Source organism: Podarcis melisellensis (assembly GCF_964234715.1).
Source record: "Podarcis melisellensis genome assembly, chromosome: 9".
NCBI classification, from domain to species: Eukaryota; Metazoa; Chordata; class Lepidosauria; order Squamata; family Lacertidae; genus Podarcis; species Podarcis melisellensis.
Genome location: NC_138541.1, coordinates 34,604,420 through 34,624,440, shown reverse-complemented (window position 1 = coordinate 34,624,440; position 20,021 = coordinate 34,604,420). Strand labels below are relative to the sequence as shown.

General features: G+C 45.6%; 1 protein-coding gene across 3 annotated transcripts; it reads right to left on the bottom strand.

Moving 5' to 3' along the window:
• Nucleotides 1-13,854, bottom strand: NOCT (nocturnin). 3 transcript variants are annotated; one of them, XM_081926134.1, is made up of 3 exons: nt 13,370-13,854; nt 2,055-2,324; nt 1-1,376 (listed from the first exon to the last, which is right to left on the bottom strand). In XM_081926134.1, exons 1-3 carry the CDS (start codon nt 13,587-13,589, stop codon nt 541-543), a joined length of 1,326 nt encoding a protein of 441 aa, XP_081782260.1. In that variant the 5' UTR covers nt 13,590-13,854; the 3' UTR covers nt 1-540. The 3 variants fall into 3 exon arrangements, with proteins under 3 accessions (XP_081782260.1, XP_081782262.1, XP_081782261.1); XM_081926136.1 differs by lacking the exon at nt 13,370-13,854 and adding an exon at nt 13,189-13,256; XM_081926135.1 differs by lacking the exon at nt 13,370-13,854 and adding an exon at nt 5,329-5,508.
• Nucleotides 13,855-20,021: the final 6,167 nt, after the last annotated feature.

Genomic DNA, 20,021 nt, shown 5'->3' with positions numbered 1-20,021 from the left:
TGCAAGTTCAGGAATATTTTAATTAGCTAACACCAGTGCTATAGTCCTTTACATGTTCAAAATGTAACGGGTCCTACACTACCAAAGTTTGGTCATTCAGCACATCTTTAATTGCAATATTGAAAAAACACCCTATTGTGTGTGATACCCTTTTGGCCCACGTCGTTCAAATACAGAATAACCATGCTACAATGAGGGCAACTGCTCTAGCAAAGGTCTTCAAATAAAGATCTGCATTTGTTACAGAATCAGTCCTCCAAACCAGGGGACGGCGAAAACATAAAGCATGCCTCAAATTTAAGTAGCCATGTTTTTTGTTGGTTTGTTTGTTTTTTCTTCTAATATCACAGCAAGGTGTTTAATGACAAAAGTGTCTTTCGACGAGAGTTGAAAATAAAACCATTAGTTCTCCATTCATAAATAACCACCCCCCTGAAGTCTTCAGAAGCCCATTTTAAAAGGCCACTGCATAAACACAGTACATCTTTTTAAATATAAAAAACCAACCACACACCCACACATCCAGCTACTTGCACCTATTTATAAAAGCCTGTCGGGATCTTCATTAAATGTGAAGTCACATACTAAAGACAGGTGATCTGAGGGGTACGTGAAAGACGGTAGCCTGTTGGGTCCAATTTGCTCCTCAGTCAGGAGACTGAGAGCAGCATTCACATTTAAGGCATGTTGAGAGTACCAGATGTAATCGAGGGTGTGCCTGCACTCTCCAGAGGGTCGGATCTTCCACGTCGTATAGGGAGGTTCTGACAGTCCGTCTGCACTCAGCAGCTTGTAAGCGCTGTTTAGGTTCAGGCTAGAATTTGAGAATTCCTTGTACACCTCTTCGGTGGGCTCTGCGTTGAAATCGCCACAGACGATGAGAGGGACCTCTGCCTCCCGGGTGATCCTCTTCAGGTTCTCCAGAAGATCGGCCCCTTGCGCAGACCTAAATCTTTCCCAGCCATTGCGAGCTTTCAGGTGAGTAACAGCAGTGCAGAACAGTTTGCCGGTTTCGTTACATTTCAGAATCTGAGCAATGGCGACTTGGTTGGTTTTCAGCTTCATGGCGGTCAGCCTGATGTTGGTGCTGTTGACGAGAGTGAACCTGTCCTTGAGGAAGAATAAGGCACAGCCGTCTGGCCCGTTGTTACATTCCACGTCTAAACATGGAGACCATGGTTTAGGGAAGAAAGTACATTGGTAGCCCAGCCGGCTGAGCAAAGGCTGGAAGGTGTCAAAGTAGTGGTCCACTTCCTGTAGGCACAAGATGTCTGGCTGATATGCCAGGATCTCTTCTAGAATGAGGCATTTCCTTTCTTCCCACCTCAGGGCTTCCATCGGGCACTGAATAAAGTTGTCCTTGCCTTCTCCAAGAGCTGGAAGGAAAACAATAAATCCATAGCATTATTTTCCCTTCCAAAACACACTTATGGGGAAACAAGTAGCCTATTCCATTAGTTAGAAAAGCGTTGCAATATAAGCCCACAAAAGTTGGAAATTATTTTTTACTAGCCAGCTAAGAGACTAAGCCAGCTAAGAGACTAGAAGCAGCTTAAGCATGTGATGAGATGTGTGTCTAAAGAGCACCTCAAGCTTCTAAAATACCCAGTACTCCTAAAGGTTTTCAACGCACACACACCCAAGGCTGTGTCTACCACATACTTATTTTTTTTAAATAAAATGGGTCAGAGTTCTGTAGCTTGCAAATGATGCAAGCTTAGCAAACTTACATGCTGCTCATTTCACAGAGCTACTTTTGATGCCCCCAGTTCTCCCCATGATTATGTATAGAGATAGAAACCCTGCCCTTTTGAACCCTTCCTCAGCAGACGCTGCCCATAGTTTTTCAAGTTTCAAAAATATTATATAAGCTGATGATGTTTAGATGCCACAGTCCAAGGTCAATACACCAGATTTCCCATGTTTTCTCTGCATGGATCACCTCGATTTTTGCCCATTATACTCTAGGAGAGCGATCAACTGTATTCTGTCTGTATTTTCCCAACCACAACCACATTTGGACTCTACAATGACTCAAGAATCAGGGTTTATACCTTGTGCAAGGATGTTCCACTGCATGACCCTAATAGGTCGGTGGCTTCTGGAAAAGCTGGTCCTCAGGTTCACAAAGTCCCTCTGGAACCGGGCAGGACGTTTCTGAAGAACCATCTGGCATTCTTCAAGCAGATCCTTGGGATCAATGGGATCCAAGAAGTCAGGATCCGTTTGTTCCAAGTATTCCTGGTGTTTGGAGACAGCACCAGTACTCAGAGTCTTTGCAAGAGCACTATATAGCCTGCTGGTACTGTTGCCCATGGAATAAACTGAAAACGAAGCAAAGAAGAGGCAAATTGATCAGTAAACGCCCATCCCTGATTAGCTAACACAGAGCAAGGTTTTCTGCACATAAATCAAAGCAAATGAATTCACCACTGCACTTCCCTCCATAATGCAATATATGTGACCCAAGAACCAGTACAGGACCAGAAGGTTCATATCTCCATGCCGCCATGAAGCTCACTGGGTGGCCTTGGACCTGTCCCCATCTTTTAGCTTAATCTACATCTCAGTGATGTTGAAAGGATAAAACAGGCAGAAAATTCTTGGCCCAGCTGCTCCCCTTTGCCCCACAGTTCCCATCATGTGATGGGGAGAGCAAGGACAAATCCACTGGCACAGCCTCTCTCTTCTCCTGTAGATGATTGAGAACCCTGACTCCACCCCCGCTGCTGCAGACAGGCCCCCAAATGGGGTGGTTTTTTGTTTTTTGCAGGAATGACAAGGGGGCATGCAGGAAGGCCAGAGCCAAGGGGCTCATCCCAGTTCCCCACCTTCTACAATGGGCAACCGAGTCAGATGGACAGGGTATAAATAATAAAATTATTATTTGGGGTGGGGAGCAGAGAGCAACTGAACAGGGCTTTTGTGACTACCTAGGGATGCTGTCCCCCCCCCATTTTTTTCTTTGTTCAAGGTTTCTGAAGCCCAATTATGAGTAGCTCTGAACAGTGGCGTAGCGTGGGTTGTCAGCACCCGGGGCAAGGCAAGTAATTTGCGCCCCCTAACCGGTGGATTTTAGCACGCCCCCCAGCACCCCCCCAGATGTTGCACCCAGTGCGGCCGGCCCCCCCTACACCCCCCACACTACCCCACTGGCTCTGAAACTGCTTCTACTTTTACACCACAAGTTATTTCTGTGGTTACTATGTAGTTCAAAGTTTAACACATCAAACAGAAAATAAAATTCAGGCAAGCTTTTATATAAGCATAATGTTAATCCCGTTGGGTTGCTTCACAAACACACCCTGATTCAAAAGGCTTCCCACTCTTTTACGTAACTAAAGATGCGAGGTACTGGGGTTTTTAAGGCACACCAGAACAAAGAAATCCAGAACAGGTGTTGCAGAGCGGCAGAGGCAGATATTAAGTTCAGTTCAGTAAATTTATTGTGCTAGCCGAAGGCCATAACGAAAGCACAGAAACACAAACCATTTCGAATGCAAAATATAAAGCAAGGCATCTACTAAATCAAACAGAAGCATCAATTTCTAGTGATACTGTAACCAGAGAGCTTCCACCACCACACCGTGTATTTCAGATTTAGATTTCTCAATCCCACTTACAGTTCACGGCTATTTTATCCTATTCCTTCCTCCTAATCTTCCTTGCTGCCAACACAAAAAAGGGCCACTTTTATGAGTCACTAACATGTTGGAGTCACTCATTAATCACTGAACCCACTCCATTGGGAAATGGCTGCTTCCTTGAACAAAGGTTTTAGAAAGCAACTCCTTGGGTCAGCATATAAGGGGCAAAATAACAAATAATGAATAACACCTTCTACTTGCAACTGCCTGCATATACACCGTCTAGCAGTTATTAAGACACTAGCTACAGGCATGGAAACCTTCATGTAAGATATATTTTTCTCCCAGTCCTGGCATGCCTTCATTTTCCAGAGTAACTTGAGCAGGTGATTCTTAATGCTTCCCTCAAGGGTAGATCTCATTGTTAAAAAGCCACGAAGAGCGTATTAACTTTACAACAAGGTCAAGAACAGATAAAGGAGTGCCCCACTCCCCTCACCAAGCTAAATGTGTGCAGTTCCCCCTCTTTAAAACTTGTAAACCTCAGCTCACAATTTTAGGGGTTTTAAACTTTATATCTCACAATCTGCCCAAGTCACAAGAAACTGCTAGTTTCCTCTTCTCTCTCTCTCTCTCTCTCCCCCCCTCCCTCTCTGTGTTCTTTTTACTCAAATCCAAAAATGACTTTATTGCATTGCTGGCTTTTTCTGCCAGACTGCATAATGCAACTACTTATGCTAGAAATAGCAAGCGACCCCAAAGTGTGGCAAAACAAACATAGAAGAGCAAGCACTTCTCAGTAAACTGTCTGGTTCCTTACGTAATCGCCCGTGCTTGCCAGGTTTTGCAATGCCTGACTTGACTTCCCACCAACACAGGAAGGCCAAATCGGTCACGAATGTCCTGTGCTGACCATTGCTGCATCATTGATATTTCGCAAACAGAGGGACAAAAGCTGTGACTACTACTGCCTTTCATTGTTACCCACTAAGGAAAAGGGGAGGGGGAGGGAAAGAGGAAAGTATGCCTCTGGAAGAAAAGAAATTTGCCTAACAGGACGTTTTTTACCAATTAAGGCTGTGCAGGAAGGTTAAGAGCTTTGACTTTCAAAGACAAGTTTAGTTAAGGGGGGGCCGGAAGTGTGAACCCAGCAATCGGAGTTACTGCACAAAAAGCACTACAGCATACTAACATTGCATTTTAAATTTGTTATCTGAAAACAAGTTAGTTTCGTTTACTTGATTTCTCAGCAACATCATTTCAATTCTGAGAATAAGTGTGTAAGATTGCTCTGCTGAGTTCTATGGGACTTACTCCCTGGTAAGTGAGCACAGGGTTGCCGCTTGACTTCCCCCCATAAAATCAAAAGATGCAAGCAATTTTGGAATTTTCTTCTTGCATATTAACAGCACAGCCTTGAATTAAAATCACGCTAAGTCATAGGGGCCTCAAATCGCAATCACAGCACCCTTCGAATAGGAAAGGCAAATCTCGCTGCCGATTTATAACCATAATTCCAAAGACATGACCAGGCTGGTCTCCTTTGTTACTCTATTCCTGTCCCAACAGTTGCTAGACAAAGGTTAAAACTATGTGAAGTAGAAATGCAAACGAACATCCACACAAACTCGTAAACACTTCGAGGGTTTCTAGAGTTCTGTTAGTCTCAAGCACTAGGCTTTGCAATACATCTCTAATGAAAACACAATATTGAACGAGGCCGTTAATCTTGCATACACACCTGAAAAGCCGGAAGAATGCATCAACGTGCGGAATAAACAACTCTAATGGTGAATCTCGCACAGAACAGCCAGCCTCTGACGTCACGTGAGCAGTCTCTCTTTCTGTTAACCTTGCCCTCTGGCGACACCTAGTGGCCCCTTACAAAATTGCGTCCGATGGAACTTCCATTGTCACAATTAACCCCTAGCAATTCTAGAAAAGACGAGATTTTGAAAATCTGCTCTTGCACGGCAAGTCAACGCCGCTACATGCTGAAGCGCTGGTCACGAGACCAAAGGAGGCTACCCCGTGGTAGCTTAGCTGCATGAAGCTCTTGTGTCAATGCAAAGTGGTTGGGTTTTTTTTGGGGGGGGGGAACGCTATTTTCGTTCCCTCGCCCACTCAATAATCCACCAGGAGATTGAAAAGTGTCGCCTGTGAAGAGAAAAAAACACACAGACTGCACCTCACACTGGCCTCCTTGACAGGAAATGCACAGCTCCTGCTTGCTCTTTGTACCGTGCAACTGAGATCCCCCTGATTTATATAACAAGACAAGCACTCCTGCCCGTTAACGCCTTAGCAGTTCCCTTACGCAACCACTTTCTAGCATGCCTTCAGTGAGTAAGCAGATTTTCTATCATTATTGCCCTTTCAACTAAATTCCAGAAAGTTCACTGGCTCTTGCATGAGATGGTGCTTTATAGACTAATGAGAACATGTTAAAACTTTAGCAACACACCTAGGCTTGGAATGTGCACTCTGGAGAGGGAATTGCTGGTTCACAGCACAACTCCAGACACATCTGCTCAGAAGCAAGCCCCGCTCAGTTCAAGGGGCCCCAGGAAAGTCGGTACAGAGTCCCAGCATTTTAATGTCTTCAACTTTTCAAATATGAGATAGCACTTTTGCCCTGGCTTTGACCTACTTTGGCAGCGTCTGTGTGTGTGTCCTTCTCTCTCCTCTGCATTTCTCCATCTTCCTTCCTTCCGGTCCTACACAGGAAGCTGCCTTTCAGTCAGATCATTGGTCCATCTAGCTCAGAATGATCTGCACTGACTGGCAGAAGTCCTACCTGCAAGAGATTGAACCCAGAACCTTCTGCACGCAAAGCAGATAGTCCACTGCTGAGCTTCCCCAAAGTTACAAAGCTCCTTCACTTCTATTTTTATACACCCACCACAAAATGACCCAAAACTTAGCAGCGAAAGTGGAAAAGCCACTTGTGGGTCCCAACTCAAGAGCTGAAGACTAGTGACCTAAATGGCGGGCTGCTTTTTTCTGATCAGGGAAAGTGATGAAGGAACTTTGAGGACCTACTGGGGTTCCCTAAGAAGCCAAGACTATACATAGCATTCCATACAGCAGGTATTAACTCCAGTTAGGGCCTCTGTATTTAACTTGGCCTTGTTGGTTCCCAATGCCAGTCATTACAAGTTCTGATTTATTTGGTTTACTGATTGCACTTGGATTTTAATTTTATTGCATTTGTGCTGTAATGTTTTATACTGCAGTTTATATTGCTACTGCAATGCTGCCTGTAGAAGCTTTCAAGACAGGCAGGTTATAAAATATTCAATCAGTAAAGAGACAGTATGTGCATAGTACTATCCCAGTTTGTTTGCATTGCTGAAGTAACCCTGAAAGGTATAAACTGCTTACTACCCTGGGTGCCTGCAATGGGTTGTTCCCGAAGTACAGTAGTACCTCGGGTTAAGTACTTAATTCGTTCCGGAGGTCCGTTCTTAACCTGAAACTGTTCTTAACCTGAAGCACCACTTTAGCTAATGGGGCCTCCTGCTGCTGCCATGCTGCCGGAGCCCGATTTCTGTTCTTATCCTGAAGCAAAGTTCTTAACCCGAGATACTATTTCTGGGTTAGCGGAGTCTGTAACCTGAAGCATATGTAACCTGAAGCATATGTAACCCGAGGTACCACTGTACATTGCAAAGCAAATGACAACAGAAAAAACAACCAATCCTGTAGTTCTCAAACATCTTGTGCGTGTTGCCTGGACATTCTCATCTGTGCTTCTCCCTCATTATCTTTTGCCTGCCTCCTTCCCTTTGTGCAGAGTCCGTAGTTAATATACACATTTTCTGGCAGCAACAGTCCAAAGAGGATCTTTGGAGCAACAACACATACAGGATTGCACACAGTAGCACAACTGTCATTCCTCCCCTCCTCAGACCAAGATTTTGCTTTTGTAACTGCAGGTAACAGAATCATGCTGAATCACCCTGAGTTGCTGCAATACCTTGGGGGTGTTTTTCTCCCATTTGGTGTAGCCACACAACCTGCAACCAGAATCCAATCCGTTTTCTGCAAATCATGGTGCTCAGCTCAATCATACAAATGGACACAAATCTGACATAAGTAATGGCAATATTCAAAAGCCAGGGGTGTGTGGGGGGGAGGGGCGTTTCAACCTCCTAGGACAATCGTCATGCGCCCTATGAGTTGCCTTCCTGGAGCAAATTAACTTTAAAGGAAGACTCCAATGTCTAACTGCTTAATTACTACTTCAAGAGGGTCTGTGGAATCACTTGTAGACCAGACTGGGGCAAAGGATTTGTAGGAAATTGTGTATGCAAATTAGCTAACCAACGCCAGGGGTGCTTGAGTTAACCACTGTACTGCAAATCACCATTAATTAAAAAATTATCACCACCTGTACTTCTGTGCATTTTGTTTTTCTCTTGACATTGCTGTTTGTATTTCCCTCCTCCCCAAACCATATATACCTGTAACGTAGGGCAAAGTTTGTGCATCTGGTGGAGAAATTGGACTGAAGTCCACAAAAGCTTGCCAGCCTTAAGGTGGTTAAGGTGGTTAACATGGAAATAAACTGCTTGGGAAATGCTGCTGCATTGCAACACAGCACGGCTGCAGCAGCAGCTTCCCTCAGTAAGCAAAGCACAGCGGTCTTCCTAAGAACATGCAAGCTGCCCTGATAGGGGTAGATTCCACATAGCTTGCTATCTGCTCTTCGTTTTGACATTATTATTACCACTTGCTTTGTTACAACTCGAGATCTGGGTAGCCACAGTTATGAGCAAGGCTCTAGAGGGGAACCTAGGAAATGAAAAAATCCACAACCGAGCTAACCTTGAGGCAAAAGAATTGGCCAGGCAAGTTGTGTAATCATGGCTATGTCAGCTACAGCAAGTCAATCAATAATGCTGATGTAACGACAGTAGATTCCGCACAGAATGCCAATCTCGACAGATCGACCCAGCACTCCTGTGCCCACACCGGCCACTTAACACATTGTGTTTAACACTGCAATCCTAAAAGCATGCTTGCTCGTAAGTAAATACAGCTGATCCCCTAGTAAGTGGGCCTAGGCTGGCAACCTAAGTCATACCTATAATATGCTATGTATATAAACACACACACAAACCTCAAGTTGCAATCAGTTCAACAGCATTTCCGGATAAGGGTGCAACTCTAAACCTGAACATGCTGGTCCCAAGCATAATGGATTGCCAGGGGATGACAGAATGTCCCAAGGATGGGCTTGACCTCCTAATGAACATTGGACCATAAGGAGATTTTCTAAAAGAAGCATAGGCAAACTCGGCCCTCCAGATGTTTTGGGACTACAACTCCCATAATCCCTAGCTAACATTACCAGTGGTCAGGGATGATGGGAGTTGTAGTCCCAAAACATCTGGAGGGCCGAGTTTGCCTATGCCTGATCTAAAACCCTGGAACCAATCAGGACTCTCTCTGTTTTGTGGATCTTACTGGGCCCAATTGGATCCCAGCCATACAACAATTTGGCTGGATGCAGTATCTTAAACCTAAGAGCATTCCTTAAGTCATACTCAAGAGTAGACCCAAATAAAAAATGGACATGAGTTCATCGTGGCTAAGTGATTTCAGTGAGTCTGTTCCAAGTACATTTTCGTCACTTACCACTCCCGTGTGTGTTTTTAAGAAACAAAAAGCAAATCCATTGCTTCCTGTCTGAAATTGAAATGCTGTATTGCACTTTTGTCTCATCCTCTCCCCCTCACATGCTTTCACAATGAGCAACTCATGTTCCACGAAACCAAATCACAAGACCTCTGCAGATTTCAAAGGGCTTCATGGGTTTTGAGCGTGAAGATAATAAATGTAGGGAAATGTTAGGATATTGACGTATCTCTAAAACACCTCTTGGTTAGTCCAAGGACCAGACAACATCCTCTTGTACCAGGTCAGGCTATTCAATTGGACCATTGATTCCAGCATTGTCTACAGAGATCACAGCATCTCAGGCAGACCACCTTTCTCGTCACTGCCAGATACTTTAAAAACCTGGTATGCTAAAGACTGAACCTGTGATCTTCTGCTTGCAGAACATGTACCTTATCACTGAGATATGGCCATGGCCATAGTGATCTGATGATTTATAACAGAGGGAAATAAGGAAGGAAGATAAGAAGCATAGGCTGATCCACAGTTCTCAAACTAAGGTAGTTCAAATGGATATAGGCAGGACTCCTCTGCAGTTACATAAATGGCACTAGGATTGCAGCTTTACTGCAGATTTTTCAACCTCTTCTCTTACATCATTTGTGAGAAAAAGTGGCAAATTCATCAGGGCAAAAAACCTTCCTTGCCAGCAATTTGGGTGAGAAAATGAAAAGAAGCCTTAGCTCCAAATAGCTAGGTTTTCTCAAGTATGACTCAACTTCGGGGGAGGGGAGACGACAACTAAGAAACTTTCCAAACCTAAGTTACAAAAGAGGCAGACTTCCATAAAAATGATGAAAAACTGCATACATGCATTCAGGGCACTCCTCTTTTTCTGAGAATGTTAGTGGCCAAAATGTGGGTCCATTTTAACATTACAAAGACCCACATTTCAGCAACGGACTGAAGTGACAGCCCACAAGCAGATCTTATGCTCTCTGCCAAAAGGGTCCCTAAATTCTCGAGGGTGACCCTGAGTAACTTCTTTATGGAGGTACAGTAAGCCCACAACCGACACCCATTTAACTTGTGTGCATTCACCTTCGTTTGTGTGGCAAAGGAAAAATAAAAACAGAAAGGGGCAGGATTCTTGGGGAAATGATTCTGGCAATCCCACCCGCCATTGAACCCAATGGGTTTTGACTGTATGCGATTCTGGCTGCAGGGGCGATCCCTGGAACATAATCCCTGTGTAAGTTGTGGGCTTACTGTACACAGAACACAACTTTCTGAGGATCACAAGTTGAAAGAATGCTGTTGCCCTTGAGTCCTACTTGAAAGATTTCCATTGGCATCTGGCTGGCCAATGCTAGAACCAGAATACAGGATCAGATGGGCCTTTGGCTGAATTCAGCAATGATCTTTTTATATTAGATGCATTCTCCGTGAATGATTGAGGTACCCTAAGAAGCTTACCAACACCTAGACCCAAGCAGGTTAAAGAGAACCCAAGATCTTTCTGCTTAGGTTGAATGTTACTGGCTTAGCTGGCATTAGTTAGCACTAAAAGGTGGGGGAATCTTCTGAATTGCAAATGGAGGCTGCAGTCGTATACACACTGATCCACAATGAACTTAATAGGGGCTTATTTCTGTGCAGACACGCATGCAGAGGACTGCATCGGAAGCCTTTTAAAAAGGTTCCATTGATGATTATGAGATTTTTCAGAGTTCAAGTAACAAGTAACAAGGCTAGGGTTTCTCAACCTGGTGGCCTCCAGATATTGTTGAACTCCAACTACCATCATCCCTGACCAACTGGGGCTGATGGGAACTGTAGTCCAAAACACTGGCAGAGGAAGAGGAGTGCGGGGGGAGCCCACCGCCCTCGGCAGCACAATCCCGACGGGGTGCCATCGCGGCTGCCCCCCCCGCCCACACATGAGCCACGCCCCTACAGTGTGCCCCGCCCCCAGGACGCACACCAGTCCCGCCACCGCCTGCTATCTGCCCCCCCGGTGCCCGAGCATGAAGCTCCGCCACTGGTCCAAAATAGGGAATGCTGAGCTAGATGAATTGTAGGCCAACAACAGCTGCGGTGATGGAAACAGGAGCATCTCCTGTGCTTGCGTACACTTTGCCCCATCCAAGATATCCTAATGTACATTGGACTGTCCCTGTAGGCAGATTACTATTACTATCAGACAAACTATTTCCTGCTCAGCTTTCACGTAGACCATCTGACAGGCTGATGAGCTAAGAAACAGTAGTAAGGGAAGTGAAAGGTAGATACTTGTTGTGAAGCAGATTTTCAAGCAGTCTCGGTTCATCGTAATTTATATAGTGCAATTGCGGAATGCTCCTGCTCTCACTCCTCAATTTAAATACCAAGAATGCCAATAAGAACCTAAGAGCAGTCCTGCTGAGTCAAACCAAAGGCCCATCTTAAATCTAGTAGAAAAACCAGACACCTCTAGGAAGGAAATTCACAAGCAGGACATGATGCCAAGACACATAAGAACATGAGAAGAGCCTGCAGGATCAGGCCATTGGCCTATCGAGTCAGTGGCCAACTAGACGCTTATGGGAAGTCCACCAAGAGGATTTAAGTGCAACAGCACTCTCCCCTTCTGTGGTTTCCAGCACAATGCCTCTGGAAATGCAGGTAGAACATGGCTTTATCCTCCATGAATTTGTCTAGTCCTTTAAAAAAATCCATACAGCTGGCAGGCCATCATTGCCTCCTGTGGGAAGGAGTTTCATAGTTTAACTATGTGCTGTGAGAAGTACTTTCTGCTGTCTGTCCTGAATCTTCCTACATTCAGCTGCACTGGACGTTCTAGTGTTATCTATGAGAGAGTAAAATTCCTCTGTCCACTTTCTCTACCCCCTCATGTGTAATTTGATACACCTTCATCATGCCTCTTCTTACTCGCCTTATCTCTAAACTGAAGAGCCACAGGCCCTGTAAACTTTCACCATAGGGGAAGTTGCTCCACCCCCTCAAACATTTTGGTTGACCTTTTCTGATCCTGTTCCATCTCTGCATTTTTATCAAATACTTTTAACAACCCGTAGTGAGCAGTGGCTTTCAAGTCAAGGCGAATTTCAGTTCCTTAAAACCATTAATCATTGTGCACATGGAAAGGGTGACTCGCTGAGCACAAATGAGCTGGCAAACTACAGCAGAGGGGAACACGTCTCAAAAATGTTCTCCGAAGCATCACATTACTTTTTACAACCCAAATGTGCACCGACACTCAGGTATGGCACCGTAGATTTCCTCAGCGTCGTTTTGAAAATTAAACAAAAATATTTTCTGCGGGGAAGGAGATAAAGAGCAGGATATGGCATACTGCTTTTCCCTGGGCACAAATACGTCTAGTAACGATTAATAGGAACTCTGGCATAGTTAGAGGGGAAATATGCAAAAAGCACTCCTTGAAATCCCCAAGCAGCACATGCTTTTCTCAGAGCAGAGGTAACTTGGAGAATTAATCAAGGATGTGAAAACTTATTTCAACAAGGTGGTGAAACTGAGAGTGCTCTCTACAGGATATGCAATATATGCCTGGCATAAGATCCCATTCACTGACTTTCTGGAAGCAGCAGCTTTTAATGAATCAGCTGCCAGTTTAAGGCTGTCTTGAGTTCATTTACTTAATAAATAAGGCTGACGGCTGGCTCCTCATTAATAATATATATATTAAATAAATCAGAAGCCTTGTATCTAGCTTGTGTCCAGCCTTCAACCAAGACAAAAGCAGAGCAAAATGTACTTTGGATAATCCTTTTTTTTTAAAAAAAGAAACCATCCCAGAGCTTAGCATAGTGGAAAGCGTGGTAGACCGTGGGCTCCACAGATCTGGCTTGGAAAACTCACTTCAAGCTATCCATGGGTAAAACGCAACTGTGACCTACCTCACAAGGCTACTGTAAGGATTGATAAGCTACAGACAAATGACGATGACACTTACCGTGAGCCTTAGAGGTAAGGAGACGAACACTACGCAGGAGACGAACTCGTTAGACTACCTGTACCCCTTTAGCAACCACCTCTCGACCGATCAGCCCCCACCCCGAGTCTTTATTAGAACGTCCGAAACCCAGCGTTCCATCCACGGAACGTTCGGTGCCTACAGGGTTCTAGGCACTCACCTGCTTGGGAATTCGCAGCCCCCGAGCTTCCAGCCGCAGAGCAGCCGTAGTGAGGGGCGGCGGTGACGGCGGCGGAAGAGGCAAGGATGGCAGGCGGGGAGAGGGCTCTCTTGACTGGAGCCGGAGACCGGAGCAGCAGCGTCGAGGAGGTGGCGGAGGAAGGCGCGCAGCAGAGGTTGGAGAGGGCCGAGCACAGGGACCGAGCGGGGCTCTGATACATAATAACGCTGCCCTCGGGGAACCGGGCGAGGACAACCGGAGAACCGGGGAAACGAGCCCCCTGGAGAGAATGAGGTCACAAGCTCAAGCGGAGCTGCCGCGCAGCCTTACGGAGACGGAGGAACAGGCGCGCACGAGCACTCACACACACCCTCGGGGAACGAGGAGCAGCAGGGGAATCCCAGCGGGGCGGCAGCTCACACCAGCCTCTTCAGCACAAGCACGCGGACGCCGCTCACTGCCGCAGACGGGAGCTCAAGCCGGCACAAGGCAAGGCTCACGCCTTCAGCCGGCACTGACGCAACGGGCAGCTCCAAAGCGCAAAAGAGGGGGGGGGAGAGCGCGGGAAGCTCAAGCCTCCTGCCCGCAGAAGAGTAGCTCTTCCTCCCACGTTCAGTTCAAGAGACGAGGTGGACGCTGGTGGAAGCCGGTGCAAGAAACGCCGGCAGAGGGACTCTGGAGCCCAGGCAGGACTGAGTTGACTGTGCGAGCTCCCCCCGCGCACTGCATGGTATGCCCCAGTTGTGCATCCCTCCGTCCCTCCCTCCCCCGCCGCGCCAGGGTTCCCAGCAAGCGGTTTCTCTTTGCTGACGTCACCATGGACGTCACTTCGCGAGCGGGGGCAGGCAGGGGGCGTTGGCGGGAGCCGCCTCCGAGTCAACTGCGTTGCTGCGGCTGGAGCAGGGGCGGCCTTGTTGTCCCCCCCCCTCCGCGCAGCGATGCCCCCGCCCTTGTCTCCTGGTTCATTTCACGCCTCGCTCCCCCGCTTTCCTGCGAGGGGGGGGCAGCGCTTGTCAGAGCAGGTTACAAGACTAGGCTGAAGAAGAGCCCTGTGGGGTCCTCCGGCTTAAAAGTCCCACCCGGCGCGGCGTCCTGCTTGTCCCCGCAGTGACCCGCCGGGTGCCTTTGCATAAGAAACAGGACGTGCTAAGCAAGCAACCGCCCTTCCGATTCCTCCCCGTTGTATGGCAGAGAGGCAGTGCGGTGTAGTGGTTAGACGTTACAGTGCCTCGCTAGGACTTGGGAGGCCAGGGTACAATTCCACGCCTCTTGGGCCCTAATCTATCTCTTAGGGCTGTTAGGATCAAGCCAACATCCTGTTCTCACAGTGGCCAACCAGATGCCTGTGGGAAACTAGCAAGCAGAAGATGAGCAAAAGAGCATTTAGCACCCCTCCCAGCTGGTATTTAGAATAATAATAATAATAATAATAATAATAATAATAATAATAATAATAATAATTTATACCCTGCCCAACTGGCTGGGTTTCCCTAGCCACTCTGGGCGGCTTCCAACAGAACACTAAAATACAATAACCTATTAAACATTGAAAGCTTCCCTAAACAGGGCTGCTTTCAGATGTCTTCTAAAAGTCTGGTAGTTGTTGTTCTCTTTGACATCTGGTGAGAGGGCGTTCCACAGGGAGGGTGCCACTACCGAGAAGGCCCTCTGCTTGGTTCCCTGTAACTTGGCTTCTCGCAGCGAGGGAACCGCCAGAGGGCCCTCGGCGCTGGACCTCAGCATCCGGGCAGAACGTTGGGGGTGGAGACGCTCCTTCAAGTATACTGGACCGAGGCCGTTTAGGGCTTTAAAGGTCAGCACCAACACTTTGGAGGTAGCCATTAGTAGCCATGAATTTGTTTAATCTTTTAAAGCCATCCAAGTTGCTTCATCCTGAGCAAGTCCCATAGTTAGTTAGACTATGTGCTGCATGAAGAAGTACTTTCTTTTATCTGACCTTAACATCCTTCAGCATTCAGCTCCACTGGATGCCTCGTGTTATGAAACAGAGGAAAACCATGCATGTCTCCTTGAGATCCTTGGGAGGAAAGGGAAGGCATAAATGCAACAATAAGTGAATATGTGCCCAGGGATCTGGTATAGGAGGTACACTGCTCTTGAAGATGGATGTTCTATTTAGCTGTTCCATCTCATAGCCATTCCAGGGCCTATCCTCTGTGCAGTGGTGTGTAATCCCCCCTTAAAGGGGATTTGGTTTTACTGTCTTACTGCCATTTAAACTTTGTATTCTGGTTTTAACAAAGGAAGACTACCAGTATTTTAGAGGAGAAAGGGTTTTTTGTTTTTTTGAAAAAGGCATTGCTTAGCTAAGATCCACATGCTATGGTTGCATGGGAAGAATAAAATAATAAATATGACATCTGGGTTGCTTTGAAAAGGCAGGTCTCTGTGTATTTAATGTTATAATTTGGAGGAGCTAACTTTTCAACTTTTTTAAAAGGTTGCTCAGGATGGTCATGGAAGGGCAGGGCCAAAGGACTTTCTGCCTTTGGTCTCTGGCTACTTTCAGTACATGTAACACTGGAGATCTAGGGTCAGAGTTCATTGCTGCTCTTACTACTAGTTTTTTTTGTTCTTCCTTTTTGCTTGAACACAAACATGTTTATCCCAGTTTGCAGAGCCCCCTAAAATATTGCTGAAATACATCTTTCACAAAACCCCTTCCTTCTCTTGTTTCAGCTCAGCCCTTACTGATACCTATAAAAGGGGGGAAGGAATGGGATTTTAAATTGTCACTTCCCACCCTGATAAGAGTCTTTGACTGTAAACTGCCTCACAGCAGCCTAAAGTTTGACTTGTAAAATTATTTATTTATCTAAATTTGTCTTCAGGGTAGCAAAAAACAATTGACAACCATCTAAAAAGCAATCACGTACTTTTACAGTTATTAATGTTACAGTTGTCTTGGCCTGTATCTGTCAGTATCTAAATGCCTGGTTAAGCAAGAATGCTTTCAAATTTCTCCTGAAAGTCAATAACGAGGGAGACAGATACACCTCACAAACATGGAACCACCACGGAAAAGGCCCTGAAAACTCCCACCTTCAGGCCAGGAAAAACTGCACGTGTTATGCCAAGTTCCAAGCTCCACACTTCTGTCCAGAAAATGAGGTGGCAACTCTAAAATAGATGCATATTTAGAAGCTGACAGTGTGGTGCAGTGAAGACCTTCCAGCAGATGAGTCACTGCTGGGTAGCATGGGGCAAATGCTAAGTGCTCCTACCCCACCCCACTGCCTGCTGCTGCTCACACTTGTTATGCAAACTCAGTACTTAAAGGGCTGCATTTACTGTGTGAAATTATGTGTGAAAAGGGAGAACCTGGCTCAGATTCAGTTGGTGTCCAACCTAGCATTTACACTCATGTGAGAATTGTAAATCCCACTGAATGGACAGGAATGGACAGCTCCATTAATCTGGTGCAATAGTTGAGGCTTCTAGCTCTCGATGACTCATCTGTTGGGCGTTGATGCCAGTTTAGTTGCAGGAAGGAACAAAGAATGGGAATTCTCCCTCCCAAACCTCGCTATTCAGATACTGTATATGCAAAAACAAACAAGTGTAACCAGGCTCCGAGGGATGCTGAGCAAATGAGTCATCTATACACAGAACATGGAAAATTAGGAAATTGAGATCACGCTTCCTATTTATTTTTAATAAATCCTTCTAATCCCACCATGTGATTTTGATTAATCATCTTGTAGATGAGTGTTTTCAAGTAGGAATAATGCTGGGAAACAAGAGGCTAAATTGTAAATGGAATTGTTGTTCAGAGAGGGAGGGTGGCCTTTGCAGATTAAAAGAGGTATTTCGGGACTGCTGTAAGTGAGATTCTTTTGGCACGCTGGTGTGAGAAATGTGCTCCACATCCCACATGCGTGTGACATTATATTTTACACCTGCATGTATGTGCGGTATTTGTTAGTGGATTGGTATAAAGTAGTAGTTAAGAGGCCGAGTAAATGAATGGGGAAGCCTCCAGTTCAGATCTTACAGGGAGCCTTAGGCAAGCCACTCTCTCTCTCTCTCAGCCTTGGGTTGAGCAATATGGGGAGACAACAAGCTTTTTTTGTAGTAGCTCCTGTCTTTGAAATGCTCTCCTAGGGGAAGCCTGCCTGGCACTAACTTCGAGACAAATGCACGTTTTCCCCTGGGCATTTGGACAGCATCAGTGATAGGATGCTTTGGCGTTCGTGTTAGGTTGAGTAGCATGGTTATGATGGGGATGGACTTTTTTGTTTGTCTTTGACACACTTATGAGATTTCTATATTTTGCTTTTACTCTGGTTGCAAATGGCTTTTAGGGCTTCTTGAAGCAGGAAGCATTGTATACATTTAATAAACCTAGTAACATTGACTTGTCTTATGGAATTGTTATAAGGATGCTACTAATTGATACATGTGAAGCACATTGAAAGCACCATAATTTGTTATGTTGCCATTACATACTGTTATTAACTCCCTGCCAAAGATGGCAACTGAGTTGGTGAGCTGCTTGGAAGGGAAAGATGGATGTTGTGTCTCATGCTAAGGTCCTCTCCCATTGGCCTTGGCTTGGCTGTTTCTAATAGTGTCAAAGGTCAGCGTAAAGGTTGTTGCAAAGTTTTGGTTTGGTTTAGGTTTATTGAATTTATATTTTGCTTCCACTAAAAAAGCCCAAAGCAATTTACAACCAAGTAAAATACTGATGGGGACGCAGGTGGCACTGTGGGTTAAACCACAGAGCCTAGGACTTGCTGATCAGAATGTCGGCAGTTCGAATCCCTGTGATGGGGTGAGCTCCCGTTGCTCGGTCCCAGCTCCTACCAACCTAGCAGTTCGAAAGCAGGTCAAAGTGCAAGTAGATAAATAGGTACCACTCTGGCGGGAAGGTAAAGGGCGTTTCCGTGCACTGCTCTGGTTCGCCAGAAGCGGGTTAGTCATGCTGGCCACATGACCTGGAAGCTGTACGCCGGCTCCCTCAGCCAATAAAGCGAGATGAGCTCCGCAACCCCAGAGTCGGTCACGACTGGACCTAATGGTCAGGGGTCCCTTTACCTTTACCTTAAAATACTGATGATGATGATAACAACAACAACAACAAAAACAACAATAAATACATATATTTAAAATATATTCAACAACACTATCCTATCTCTGGTGCTCCCCAAATTCCCAGGAAAGCAGACCTTGCTTTGCCTGGTTCCAAAGGAATTGGCAAAGTATTTACATGCATTTGCTGAAGAAGTGGCTTGAAAGAGATCAGCACACACATATTTTCTTCAGGAAACTTCTGTTTGCCTTTATTGCTTTGTTTCACACCTGTTCAGGACAGTGTATTTATATTCAATATATACAGTCAAACCTCGGCTGTTGAATGTAATCCATTCTGGAAGCCCATTTGACTTCCAAAACCTTTGACAACTGAGGTGTGGCTTCTGATTGGTTGCAAGAGCTTCTTGCACTCAAGCGGAAGCTGCGTCGGACGTTTGTGTTCCGAAAAATGTTTGAAAACCAGAGCATTTACTTCCAGGTTTTCGGTGTTCAAGAGCCAAAATGTTTAAAAATTGAGCTTTTCAGGAACCAAGGTTTGACTATATATGAGAATGTATGGATGGAAATAATGAGAAAAGGTCACTCGCTATATACATGGTGTGAGTGTGTGTTATTTAAACAGTCTGTTGCAGCTGTTATACACTATAAGTTGTTTCCATTTTTACATTTTAAGTTTTGATACCTTGGTTTTGATCATCTTTACTCAAAAGTTCATTCCAGTGATTTCACTGGGATTTACTTTCAAGCAAGCTTGTTTCGGATTGCAGCCTTAATTTGTCATGTAATTTGCATTGTTTCTGCTGTAACTGCTAATGACTTCTGACAACTTCCAGCTCTTAATGCAGTTGTCACATACTAGGCTTTTGGATCTCTTCCCTCCACACTGATGTAAGATAGTGCTAATTGTCCTAGGAAATTTTCCATTAAGTGGCTTTCAGTTCAGGCAGATTTTTCTTAGACTTAGTTGCAGTGCCATCAGGCTATAGGGAAATGTTTTGCGCTGCAGAACCAGATCTTGATCTCTCCCCGCCTCGCAAGCCAACTTTGACAGGTGGGCAGGACGACCTGCCTATCTATCATCTCCCATCACATGGCTGGCCCCACCTATCTATCAATGTCTTCCTGTGGGAGTTGTAAAGTTGATGACCAAGCAGGGTTGAACTTCCAGCACATCAGCTGATGTGTTGGGAGTTTGGTCCTGCTTCTTGCAGGGATTGACTGTGTGAGGCGGGTCTCCGCCTGTCATATGACAGGTGTAGGGCAGGTGAGTATGATTTGGGGAAAACAGCCTAGCTGGCCAATGGGGGAGGCCAAATTTGGCCTGCAGGCTGGAAGCTCTCCACCTCCAGGCTTATAGCAAAGGGAGGGAATGCAAGGGCTCCTCCATCTTCCCTGCTGAGAAGCCAGCAGTGTTTGACTCCTCCTTCCTATGAATTCTTTCCAATAAGTTGGTGCTCTTGCCAGCCACAGCCTCAAACCTTTGCACGTTAACCAGGAAGTTCTGAAGAAGAGTCTTCACACATTCAGCTGAATCCTCTAGGTGTTCCTTCCCCAATCTGGTTCCCTCAAGGTATATTGGACTACAACTTCCATCAGT